Source organism: Myotis myotis, unplaced genomic scaffold (assembly GCF_014108235.1).
Source record: "Myotis myotis isolate mMyoMyo1 unplaced genomic scaffold, mMyoMyo1.p scaffold_m19_p_16, whole genome shotgun sequence".
NCBI classification, from domain to species: domain Eukaryota; kingdom Metazoa; phylum Chordata; class Mammalia; order Chiroptera; family Vespertilionidae; genus Myotis; species Myotis myotis.
Genome location: NW_023416320.1, coordinates 10097167 through 10109692, shown reverse-complemented (window position 1 = coordinate 10109692; position 12526 = coordinate 10097167). Strand labels below are relative to the sequence as shown.

The 12526-nt window shown below is 55.7% G+C and overlaps 1 protein-coding gene across 4 annotated transcripts in view; it reads right to left on the bottom strand.

The window, feature by feature from the left end:
- Positions 1 to 12526, bottom strand: part of MATN2 (matrilin 2) — a 112453-nt gene that overhangs the window by 13329 nt on the left and 86598 nt on the right. For all 4 annotated transcript variants that reach the window (XM_036337829.1, XM_036337830.1, XM_036337827.1 and 1 more), the window contains exons 9-12: positions 9467 to 9589; positions 9150 to 9272; positions 1866 to 1988; positions 7 to 129 (exon numbers count right to left, since the gene is read on the bottom strand). In XM_036337829.1, the coding sequence (XP_036193722.1) occupies positions 7 to 129; positions 1866 to 1988; positions 9150 to 9272; positions 9467 to 9589 (492 nt within the window). The remainder of the gene's footprint in view (positions 1 to 6; positions 130 to 1865; positions 1989 to 9149; positions 9273 to 9466; positions 9590 to 12526) is intronic.

Here is a 12526-nt window from a genome sequence, read left to right as displayed (position 1 = left end):
ACTCACTTCTGCAGCGTTTCCCGTCCTCAGCCAGCCGGAAGCCCTCTGAGCACTTGCAGATGTAGGACTCCCCGCTGTTCACACACACGTGCTCACAGCCGTGGTCTACTGCTTGGCAGACGTCTTTCCCTGAGGACAGCAGAGCAACTTAAAACAATTTCATCAACGTAAACTTTCCCCAGCGTCACCTCAGAGGGTCCATTCATCTCAGCCCCAGGCTCCAGAGTCCCCTGAGCTCAGTGGCCCGTGGGGAGGAGGGTGAACTTGAGGATGAAGTTCGGGGGCTCTGATGTGGCCCAACTCAAACCTCCTCACTGTCGTCACTGTCCTCACTCACCAGCATCTAATTCAGCATCTCATAAAAATGCAGTCTTGCCAGAACCGGTTTGGCTCAGTGGATAGAGCATCGGCTTGCGGACTGAAAGGTCTCCCAGGTTCGATTCTGGTCAAGGGCATGTACCTGGGTTGCGGGCACATCCCCAGTAGGGGGCGTGCAGGAGGCAGCTGATCGATGTTGCTCTCTCATCGATGTTTCTGGCTCTCTATCCTTCTCCCTTCCTCTCTGTAAAAAAATCAATAAAATATATATATATATTTAAAAAATGCAGTCCCTCACCAGCTTTCTGCAGATGCAGTTTCTTCTATCGGAAGGGAAGCACTTTTGGTGTTTACTTAGGAAAGTAAACCTCCATTTCGATGAGCAGCACTGAAATCTAAGTTTGGCCTTGTCCCCGACACATGACGTGACTCAGAGTCACGTCACCCTCTGGAGCCTTACCTCTCCTGTCTGAAAAACCAGAGTAGTCATTCCAGTTACCCATCTCTGTCAACATGGCCTGCCCTTTGAACAGTGCCCTGAGCAGCTTGAGAAAGGGTGATGGCTAGGGATGGAAATCCCTTGCTCAGCGTCACACTCCCCTTTGACTATACAGAGACGGGACTTGGCCCATCTAAGAGGCTTTGCTTTCTGAGGCGTGAGAATGGCCTCCTCACACGGCGGTCTCTCTGAGGGATCGGTGCTCCCGGAAACAACAGCATTATTAGAAATAAAGAAACAAAGGCGCAGAGAAGTTAAGCAACTCGCCCCCGTAATAAACGGCAGCGACAGAAGTTGACAGAACCCTGGGTTCCAGACTGTACGTCTTCCCGTGAAGCCATGCTACTAACCCACTGCCTCTTGCCTCAGGCATTAGTGAGCAACTTCCGTTACAGCTCTGGCCATGACTCTTCTCCTTTGTGCATTTGCTTGTGCTCTTTGTACTGGACTTGATTGTTTAGGAGAGTTTTAGATGCACCGAAAAATTGAAAAGATAGTACAGAAAGCTCCCGTAAGCCCCCATTCCCAGTTTCCCCTATAACATTTTCATTTAGTGTAATACATGTTATAAAATTCACAGACCAATATTGATACAACAACTAATATCCACTAAAGTCCATAGTTTGTTTGCATTTCCTTAATTTTTTTGTTGAATAAATATTTGTGTTGATTTCAGAGAGAAAGGGAGAGGGAGAGAGAGATAGAAACATCAATGATGAGATAGAATCACTGACCGGCTGCCTCCTGCACGCCCCCTACTGGGGATCGAACCCACAACCTGGGCACGTACCCCTGACTGCAACCGAAACCGGGACCCTTCAGTCCGCAGGCCGATGCTCTCTCCACTGAGCCAAACCAGCGAGGGCTGCATTTCCTTAATTTTAACCTGCTGTCACTTTTCTGATCCAAGATCCCACCCAGGACCCCACCTTGCATTTGGTGGTCATGCGGCACTGAACTGAGAGCAACTGATGAACCAGAGATCGGGATGGTGGGTTTCATGCGGAGGTCAGACCCACTGATGGAGCCAACTCCGCTAAACACTTACTTCGGCAGGTCTTCCCGTCCGCCCGGAGCAGGTACCCCTCAAAGCACTGGCACACGAAGGAGTCTCCGCTGCTCACACAGGAATGCTCACAGCCGTGGTCCCCGAGGGCACACGCGTCCAATTCTGCGAACCACGTGGAATGAGAGAAACGGGGAGGAAATGATTTGGACATCAGTGACTTCTTCAACCTTAAAGGCACTCCAGACACCTTCAACTAAAACAGGATCTAATTCCCTAACGCACATTTCAAAGTAGGAAGCATGTCTATTCGTAATATATGAAGAGCACATAAATTGAACGGTACCATCATCTTCACAGGGAGAACGAACAGAAGACATGAAATGACAATTTACAAAGGAGAGATACGAATGGCCTCTAAGTATCAGAAAATGAGTTCAACTTCATTGGTTATCATATCATGTAAATAAATAAATATGCAGGTATGTGTCACACTAAGGTAGCCCATTCATTCATCTTTTCACTTGGTTAACAATATTTCACGAGTCCTTACTGTGTGAGTCAGGCACTCTTCCAGGCAGGTGAGACAGTTTCTGTCTTTGTGAAGCTTACACTTGGCAGCAGGGGTGGGAAGGGTGGGGGGTGGGGGAAGACCATCAATAGACAGACAAATATGTGTCAGACGGGGAAAGGTGCTTTGGAGGAAAAGCAGGCTGAGGGGCTAGAGCATGCCTGCTGGGCTGGAGCCAGGGGAGCACTTGTCATTTGCAGTCAGGTAAGGGGCACTGAGCAGAGCCCTGAAGAAAGAGATGACTGAGTGTATGGTATCTGGGGAAGAACAGCGCCCCCAAGAAAGAATTTGCAAACGGCAGAGGTAGACGCATCTTGGCATGTTTCAGAACAAGCAGAGACCAGTCTGACCCAGGCTGGCAGGGGAGGATGGGGGCAGATCACCTGGGAGCATAGGCAGTGGTTGCATCTAAGTGAGAAAGGCTCACTGGGCGGGGGGGGGGGGGGGGGGGATGAGCAGTGGGGTGACATACTCTGACCCAGCCCTTATGTTCAGAGACCCTCCCAAGTGTCCAGATTATTCTGTGCCTCCACCATCATGAACCAAACGCCATCATCTGTGTCTTGGGCTGTGGCATCATTTACTGACGGGTTCTGCACGCCCACTTTCACCGCCTCCCATCCATCCTCCCACCCCTACCCCCTCAGCCTGTGTCCCCTTTCCAGCCTTTACTGCTTCCTGAGAGTCTTGGGATGAGACAGAATCCTTGGCAAGGTTCGCAGGAACCCTGCGCCTCACCTGGCCCTCTCCCCCGGCTCCGAGAACTTTCTTTAGGGCCTCAGTACTTGGGTGCTGAGCCAGAATCCCTCCCACCACAGGGCTCTACAAGGCCAGGCCTCTGCCTGGGGACTCCTTCCTCCTTCACCACCTCCAGATGTCTCCCCGACCTCCCGGCACAGGGCCTCAGAGCCCAGGCATCTGCCCCTCTGGTGGTGTCACACTTGTCACTGAACGGTCCGTATGTGGGTGGGTTGGGTTTCTGCCGCCTCCTCCCTGCAGCGTGCTCCCGTGGCTCTGATCTCCAGAGGGCCTGGCCTGGATGCGCCTTCTCTCCGGCACCTCCCAGCATCAGCTCAGGGCCTGGCACACAGCAGGCCCCGGTGAGTACCCACTGAGCAGAAGGAAACCCCCCTCAGTTTTCCCCTCTGAAAAGCGAGGGTAATACTAGACCCGCCTCCTGGGGATTCTGTGCAGCTGTTTTACATGAGAACCAGTGGGTGTGGCTGCTGGCAGCCAGCTGGGCTCCGCCCTCTCCCACACACCCGCCTTGCAGAGTGCACAGTTCACATTTGTTCAGCAAAGTGTCCAGTTTCCGCATGTCGGGGGCATTCGGGATCCCTCACAAATTAAAGAACCACACACGGCAAACTGGACAATGCCCAAGTTATACTGCCGCTGACTCCTGACCAGGCTGGCGCTGCTTTCTACTCGCCAAGTCTGGAAACCAACTTGAGCCAGCTTCTCCCCAGAGCCAAAGGTACTCCCCTCTAGGGAAGTACTTCAGTGGGTCCCTAACAGGCAAAGACAGCCACCTGCCCTGACTCGCTAGGATGGGGTGCCTTCGCCCGTGGAGAACCGTGGGCACCCCAGCAAGGAGTCCATTCATTCAGCAAGCATTTATGGAGCCCTGACTCTGTGCCAGGCGCTACCTTTATTTTCGGTCTGAAAGGGACCTTGGAGAGGACGTGGCCCAACGCCATTGTTTCAGAGATGAGAAAATGATGGCCAGAGAAGGGAGGTGACTCGCCCAGGTCCCTGAATCTGCGGAGGTGACTCGTGTCAGCTGTGCGGGGGCAGAGGTGTGATGAGTTCACCAATCTATCACCTCCAAATTCCCTGGTCCAGATGCACATCCAATGGCCATCCTAGGTCGGCAGTCTGCTCACAGGCTGGTCGGTTCTCAGAAAACAAAATCGTTTTCTCAAGGGAGGCCAGGCCTCCAAATGGTTTACTGCGACCCTGAGCGCTGTAGGCGACCTGTCCCGCCTGCTTCTCCCAGCTCATCTCTCACGTCTCCCTCTCACACTCAAAACTCAATCTTCAGTGCCCTCTCGGGACCTGGGCTTCCGTGTGCCGTTTCCTGTGCCTGGGAAGAGCTCCACCCTGTCTTAGTCCGCGGTGGTGCTGTAACAACATACTACACACGGGCGGCTTACAACAGCAAACATATGATCACAGTTCTGGAGGCCGGAAGTCTGAGATCAGGGAGCCCACATAGTTGGGTGAGGGCCCCCTTCCAGGTCCCTCACATGCGGACAGGACTAGGGAGCTCTGTGGGGTCTCTTTCCTAAAAGCACAAATCCCATTCACGAGGGCTCCACGCTCATGACCTAATCACCCCAAAGCCCCAGCGCCCACTACCATCACTCTTGGGCAGCTAGGATTCCAACGAGGAGTTCGGGGAGGACACAAACACCTAGTCCCTAACACCGCCCACCTCTGCTCGCTCACCATCCGTCTCCAGGCGCCAGGCCAAACACCTTTCTCAGGAGGCTTTCTCTAGACCAGGCGGTGGTCCCTCCTCCCTCCCTGTCCCCGCCCCCCCCCCCCCCCCCCCCGTCACATCCTCTATGGCACTGTTCTTTCCACATCACAACTCTCATCACACGGAGCGGGTGATATTACGTTTTTAATTTCATCTTCCCAGAGAAACTTTAAACTGAGCCAGAAACTGGACCCGCATCCACCCAGGGATGCCCACACTCAGCACGACACGCCCAGCACACTGCAGGAACAGGGCCCACACGTGTGAGAAGGATAACCAGACCCAGCTTAAGGAAGTACCTCGACTCCAACCCAGAGACAGGAGTGAGAGCAGCCTCGCCCGGGAGCCACCGCTGAAGGGAAAAGGGTAACAGGACGTATGAGGACGCTCAGGCAGGAGGAAAACATTGCCCTCAAACAGCGGACCCTCCTCCTCTCACGCGGAGGGGGCAGGAGCACACGTGCATTGAGCCCTCGTCATGATGGGGTCCGCAATCTGGGCTCAGGGTGACCAGACGTTTCAGGGCATAGTGCAGGTTTTCAGGGCCCCTCTGGCAGCCCTGCGTGCTGACACAGCCTGTGCTCCCCACATCTGGATTCCACATCTGGTGAGTCACGGACGCCGGTGGGGCGGCAATCATGGGGTAATGTGCTCCGTGGACTCGCACCTCTGCGGCGATGACAGACAGCTATCCTGTGCCTGGGGCTCTGCGTAGGAGGTTATTAAAACCACCGCAAACCCAGGGGGAGAAAGCCACGGAGGGTAACCAAGGCCGAGAGACAGAAGGACGCTGTTTCCCGGCTTTTCTTATAATGAGACCAGGAGCAGCCAAGTGTTCACTAACTCCATAGAGGCGCTGGCTCAGACAAACCAAGCAGCTGCTGGACTGAGCCACACTGTGTGTGTGTGTGTGTGTGTGTGTGTGTGTGTGTGTGTGTCCTCACCTAGAGACTGATGGAGTGAGCCAGCCAGATGATATTTTCCCACTGATTTTTAGAGAGAATGGAAGGGACAGGGAGAGACAGAGAGAAACATCGATGTGAGAGAGACACATCAATTGGTTGCCTCCCACACTGGCCCCTCGCCCCTGGGGTCCGGGGATTGAGCCTGCAACCGAGGTATGTGCCCTTGGCTGGAATCAAACCTGGGACCCTTTAGTCTGCAGGCCAACGCTCTATCCACTGAGCCAAACCAGTTAGGCTAGGGCTTAGCCGTACTTTTCGAGGGCATCTCACTCACTCACTCAGGGCAAGAGATCCTACATTAGGTAACCCGGGTTCTAGTCCTGACTCTGCCACTGACCCCTGAGGCCAGCCTGGAGGTGCCAATTTCCTACCTGTGTTGTTTCCCACAAAAGAAAGGGGAGATCTCTGCACTTCCTTCTGTTCCACCAAACCATCTGTCCCCTCCAGATCCATATGTTGAAGTCCTACCCCCCTGCCCCTGCCCCGATGTGATAGAAATTTGGAGGTAGAACCTTTGGGAGTTCCTTAGGTTTGGGCGAGGTCATGAGGGTGGAGCCCCCATGGGGCATTAGTGCCTTCATAAGAAGAGCCACCTGAAGAACTAGAGGGATTAAGGAAGACTTAGGATGGGCTCCAGGCGTGGAGGAAGGGTGCTGAGACACTGCCAAATCGAGGAGTGGGACTGGACATGGATTTGGAGAGCCAGTGGAGAGCCAGTGACGGACGCTGAGCAGGGAGTGGGCCCCGTGCCAGGTTCTGCACGATGAACAGGCAGCTGGTCTCTGACATTCACTAACTGAACTCTCCTGAGCATCTCCCGTGGGCCAAGAAAGACCTGGCCACACCCTCCGGGGGCCGGCAGGCCAGTGGGCTGTGTTCCGTGTACCTGTAGCCTGTGGAGTCTTCCCTTGTGCTGGGATGCCCTGCGTAAGGTCTGTCTCAGGGAATTTTCCAGGGACTAGGGAGGGAAGGAGGCCTCTCAGCTACAATCCCCTCCCTAATATGTGCATCAGCCCCCCAAAGCAAGGGAGGCTCCTGGGCAGAATCTGGGCAATCACATCTGGAGGGCCAGGGGCAGGAGGAAGGGAGAACGGCTTCACTCCAGATGTGGCAGAGCCCAAGGGGCCTGCGGGGGTAACAGTGCCAATTAGTCTATGCTTCGGAGAACCTTCTGGAAGGTGAGTGAAGGGTTCTTCAGGGCCCCCTGCTGCAAAAGCTCTAGGTGAAGGCTGCCTGATGAAGGGCCAAGGACACCCTTATCTGCTGAGCCAGGCCTGGCTGACCTCCAGCTGGTATTTCCAAAATGGTGCAGTCATACCATCAGGACCTTCATCATCTGGCACACAGCTGGGAAACGTACATCCCAACCCTCAGGATACGGACACCCCGAAAACACAGCCCGTCATCACAGGACAGGGCAGCTGGACTGCAGCATCCTGGGGCCGACAGAGGGCCTTCTCTTAGGGCAGCGGTTCTCAACCTGGGGGTTGCGACTCCTTTGGCGGTCGAACGACCCTTTCACAAGGGTCACCTAAGACCATCCTGCATATCAGATATTTACATTACGATTCATAACAGTAGCAACATGACAGTTATGAATGTAGCAACGAAAATAATTTTATGGTTGGGGGTCACCACAACATGAGGAACTGTATTAAAGGGTCGCGGCATTAGGAAGGTTGAGAACCACTGACTTAGGGGAATAGCTCGACGCATAGGTACCAGCTGGTGGGGGAAATGCATCTCTTAGGGACCACCATTCTCTGAGGACAATTCTAACCCATCTGATTATCTCCTAAGTTTTCATATAGTGACAACACACACGTGAAAATTCACTTCTAACTGCACTGCTGAACATGTGATCAGATAGACAATGTCACCATTAGTTACAAACACACTTTAAATGAGAAAATGGGCAACATTTCTAAGTGTCATGGCCTAACCCAGGTGTGGACCCAGGTCGGGAGGGAGGGAGAATGGGCACGCGATTTTAAGGAAAAGGGGCGGCCTTTGTTGGGAAGGACCGTGAGAATTTCTTAGAAGGCCTGCAAGCATCTTGGAGTCAGTTCTTGGTGACCACAGTAAGAGGGAGGACCCAGGAAGGGCATGAATCATCTACGATGATGGGGAATTAAAACAAACCAATAAAGAGCCATGGCTCTGGCTTTGGCATGCTGTCAGAGGTCGATGCAATTCGACACACCCATGCTCTCTGCGCCCCAACTGCCCACACCCTCCCATGCCAGCTGGAGCAGCCCAGGAGGCCGCTGGGCAGGCAGCCACTGGCAGCAAAGCTCCAAGATGGGGAATCCATGTACCAAGACTCAGAATCTGTCTCAAACTAGGGCAACATTTCTCCCAGGCCGCACACTCAGGGCACACCCCGCTGGGCAGCCGGCTCACCTGCCCACGTGAGTGTACCGAGTACAAAGGTGGATAAACTAGGTGGTGGCCACAATCGCATCAGGGGCCCGGACACTTGACTCTGCAACCAGCAGGATGGGGAAGGTAAATGCCTCCGTTTCTGGTCCCTTCTCTCAAAATGACTTTAGTTTTAGTTTTCATCTTGGAAATGGGATTGCAGGGCAGAAAACAGCATGTTTTTGAGAGAAAGGCCTGGGAGCTTTTCATTTTTAAAATGAATGGAAGCTGACGCTGGGACCAGCTGCAAGGAGCGCGTACCCAGGAAGCATGGTGCCAGCCTCACCACCTGAAGCCGGACCATCGCGGTCGCGGGAGGGAAGGTTTCCCCGGGGTCTCCCCTCCTCCCAGAACTGACTGGACTCACACAGACCAGAGTCTGAACCCTCTACGAACCGCTGGCAACCTCAGGCTCTTTACTCAATCTGCGCTGTGGTTTCACAGGCAGGATGGGCCTCCCCGGGGTGCGGGGACGGGCGATGCTGGTGTGCAGCACCGTGCCCAGCAGGAAGCCAGCAGTCACCCAGACGTCCACGTCCACGGTATTATTATTGCTCTGGTGCCATCCGGCTGGGCGGGCTACCTCTTGCAGCCAGATTGCGGGGGTAGAGAAGTGAGAGCTAAGAAACAGGGCCCTGCCCAGCCTCAAAGGGCCCCGCAACTGTGGACATGGGCAAAGCCATCTCCCGGGGCTGGAGAAGGAAGCCGGGGGGGCGGGGGGGCGGGAAGGGGAGCAGCGCCAGGCTCCCAGCACTGAGAGGCTTTCTGCACCCTGACTGCCCGGGAAACCCACCCGGAAGGGACGCACGGGCCCTGCCTGTCCCACAGCGCACCTCCCCTGGCATCGCCCATCACCCAGGGACCCCCAGCCCGGGGACACTCACTGGCACAGGTCTTCCCGTCACCGCGGAGCGCGTGGCCCTCGGGGCACTGACAGGCGAAGGATCGGTCTGTGTTGACGCAGGAGTACTCGCAGCCGTGGTCGCTTAGCAAGCAGTAGTCAGCCCCTGGGAGCCACAGGCAGCAGGTGTCAGCGGCCCCGGGCTTTCTCCCGCCTCCCCCAGGCGGGCGGTCCCCAGAGGGCACTGATCCCCCTGAGCAAAGGGCGGAGGAAAGGTGCTGGGCACCCCCCCACCCCCTTCACAGCCCTCACACTCTCACTCCCGTGGCACACCTCGCCCCTCAGGGAGCGGGGACTCACGCGAGCAGGTCTTGAGGTCCTCGTTGATGAGGAAGCCTTCCGAGCACTGGCACACGAAGGACGTCTCCGTGTTCAGACACAGCTGCTCGCAGCCGTGGTCCTGCTCCGCGCAGTGGTCCACCCCTGCGGGCACACGGGAGCAGCAAGCCCGCCTCGCAGGCCGCCCTGGGAGCCCTTTCCCTTACTCCACCTGCGCGGCCGGCCTCTAGGATGTCACGCCTTCCTGTTTGTTTGTTTGTTTGTTGTTTTCCCATTTCTTTGAAGAGTAGAAGCAGGTACCACTCCTGTGCAGGGAGTGCCGGCGGCCTTGACAACCAGCCCTTACAGGCCTCACTCTGAGCATTTCCCAGGTATTCACTCACCTCATCCTACAACAGCCTTAGGAGGCATCTGCATTCTCACCACTGTCTAAAGATGGGGAAACTGCCGCACAAAAAGAGTAAGCAACTTCGTTGGAGTCACATGACTGGTACATGGTGGGACAAGGATGTGAACACAGGCCGCTGGCTCCTGGGATCCTGCAAATGTTTGCAGGAGGCACATCCACCAGTGGAATGTTCCAGAAGCATCAGTCCCAGGCCCCGTGGGAGTCAAACAGGTCCACTTGCTGGCCCTGCACAAGGTCCGGCACCATCAGCTGAGACCCCAGGGCCATGCGGGGGCAGGTGCAGCCCCGTCTCACCTCGGGGAAAGCGAGGCTTGAAGGTCACAAAGGTCATGCTGCAGCCCAGAGCCACACAGCGGACAGGGCAGGGCCCAGCATGAGCAAGGGTTCTGGCATCGACTACTGGGGATCCAATCCCAGCCTCCATGCCTAGCCATGGGCGCGGGGCCACTGCCCCGGCTGCGAAATGGGATGGTGGGGCTGCTCTTAGAGGAGCCGACAGGTGAGGCCCGCAGAGCAGCAGCTGGCGCCCACTCGCTGCTGACTGAATGCTTATTATTAAGCAGCGCTGAGTAGGGATTAATGGTCCGGTTACATTTCTATCTGAAAAAGGAAAAGGTTCCCACCGCCAACCAGGACACCCAGATTCAGAAAACAAACCAAAGCCGGGCCTGCATGTGTGGCTGCTGCTGCCCCCCCCCCCCCTTCCCGTTGCTGCACAGCTGGTGCCCCCGCCCTGCACAGCTGGCCCGCTGGGCAGTGAGTACCAAAGGCCCTGGACACAGCTGGGGTGACCGGCTCCCACAGACAGCCCTGCAGGCTGCCTCCAGATTTTCTTGATGGAGAAAATGCAAACCCAGAGACTGCAGGACTCTGGAGGCCTTGTGCAGGGCCAGCAAGTGGGCCTGTTTGACTCCCACGGGGCCTGGGACTGATGCTTCTGGAACATTCCACTGGTGGACGTGCCTTCTGCAAACATTTGCAGGATCCCAGGAGCCAGCGGCCTGTATTCACATCCTTGTTCCACCATTTACCAGTCATGTGACTCCAACGAAGTTGCTTACTCTTTTTGTGCGAGTTTCCCCATCTTTAGACAGCGGTGAGAATGTCGATGCCTCCCAAGGCTGTTGTAGGATAAGGTGAGTGAATACCTGGGAAATGCTCACAACAGTGCAGGCCCAGAGGGAGGCCCGTAGGGGCTTGTTGCCACGAGGGCCTGGGGCTCCCTGAGCCCTCCAGGGGAGTGGAATACCATGGCTTCCTCAGGGGACTCTGAGGAAGAAATGAGTTGCTTTATACTTTCTTCAAGCTGACTAGGTGGTCCTTCTTATTAGATTCCAGAGAGAAAAAACAGCCCAATCTCTTCTGGCCTCTCCTCTGAGCTCTTCTAGGTCTCCCAAGGAATGCGGGGAGGGAGAGGCAGGCCACGGCCCTTGGGCTCCAGGTGGGCTCAGCCAGGTTGCGCCCGGCCTGCCCCGGGACACCTGCCAGGCCTTGTCAGCTGGCAGACCCCACACTCCTGGAAGAAGGCCGCCAGTACTCAAACCGCCCTCACCGGGGCATCTCCCTGTCGAGTGGAAGACCTCCTGCTCCCCGCTCCCACTGGGGAGGCCTCAGAGCACCCAGAGGCACACGCATGGCAGGGCCAGCGTCCTGGTCCCAAAGCTCCTTGGCCCCTGAGACCCGTCCTCAGACCACCTCCTCGAGGCACGGTGTCCCCTCTAAAGGCTGAGGGCACAGGTTCCCCGAGGGCTGCCCTGGACCTGATGCTTCATCTGTGAGGCTTCCTTCCCCTCCCGGCAGCTGAGGGTGCAAACGCTGAACAGCTGCACTGTTCTCGCGCACAGGCCATCTCTGTCCCCGAAGCGGGAGCAGATGTGTGGCCCGCTGGGTGAGAAGCCACACAAAGGGCGCCTTCTGTGCGGGCCGTGCCGCCAAGCCCCTCTCCCAGCTGGGGTTCCCACCAGGGTCACAGGCCTCTCCCACGGGCTCAGGCGCCCCCACCCCTGCTGGCCTGGACCACGCAGACTGGGCCTCCTGAAAAAGGCCGGAGCCGTCCAGCTGGCAAAGCCGGCAAGTTTCCATGCGTTTACATCACCAAATGGAGCTTTGTTGCGCTTCTTACACAAGAAAATTAAGAAAAGGCTTCACACAAACTCCCATGTTTCCCAGCTCCGCCCTCAGATGAGCTCGGTGGTAGCCCAAGTCTGCCCGAGCTCTGTGCCTCGGCCGCTGGTCCCACGCGGGGGCCGGCACTCGTCCCTCCCCCAGGCTCCATGACAAGCATGAACTGTTATCTGTAACCGTGTGTTTTCCTTGTGCCAGGCACAGTTTAAGAGATTGAAAGGGTCCTGATTATTCGCCCTAACGACTCGAGAAGATCAACCCTACTATTATCTTCACTTTCTTAAACAGATGGAGAAATCAAAGCCTGGCAAAGTTAAAGCATGTGCCTTGGGCCACATGTCCCGTGTTTGGGAGAGCGTGGATTTGGCTTCAGGACGGGTCTGACTTCATCGGTGCTCTTAACAGCGAATAATAACATTAACTAATATTTACTGAGTGCTTATTACATGTCTAGCAGCACTTTTCTAAGTGTTTTATATGTACTGACTCTTCTAATCCTCACAATGCAATCTATGAGGTAGGTAGCCCCATTTTATGGATGATGAAAC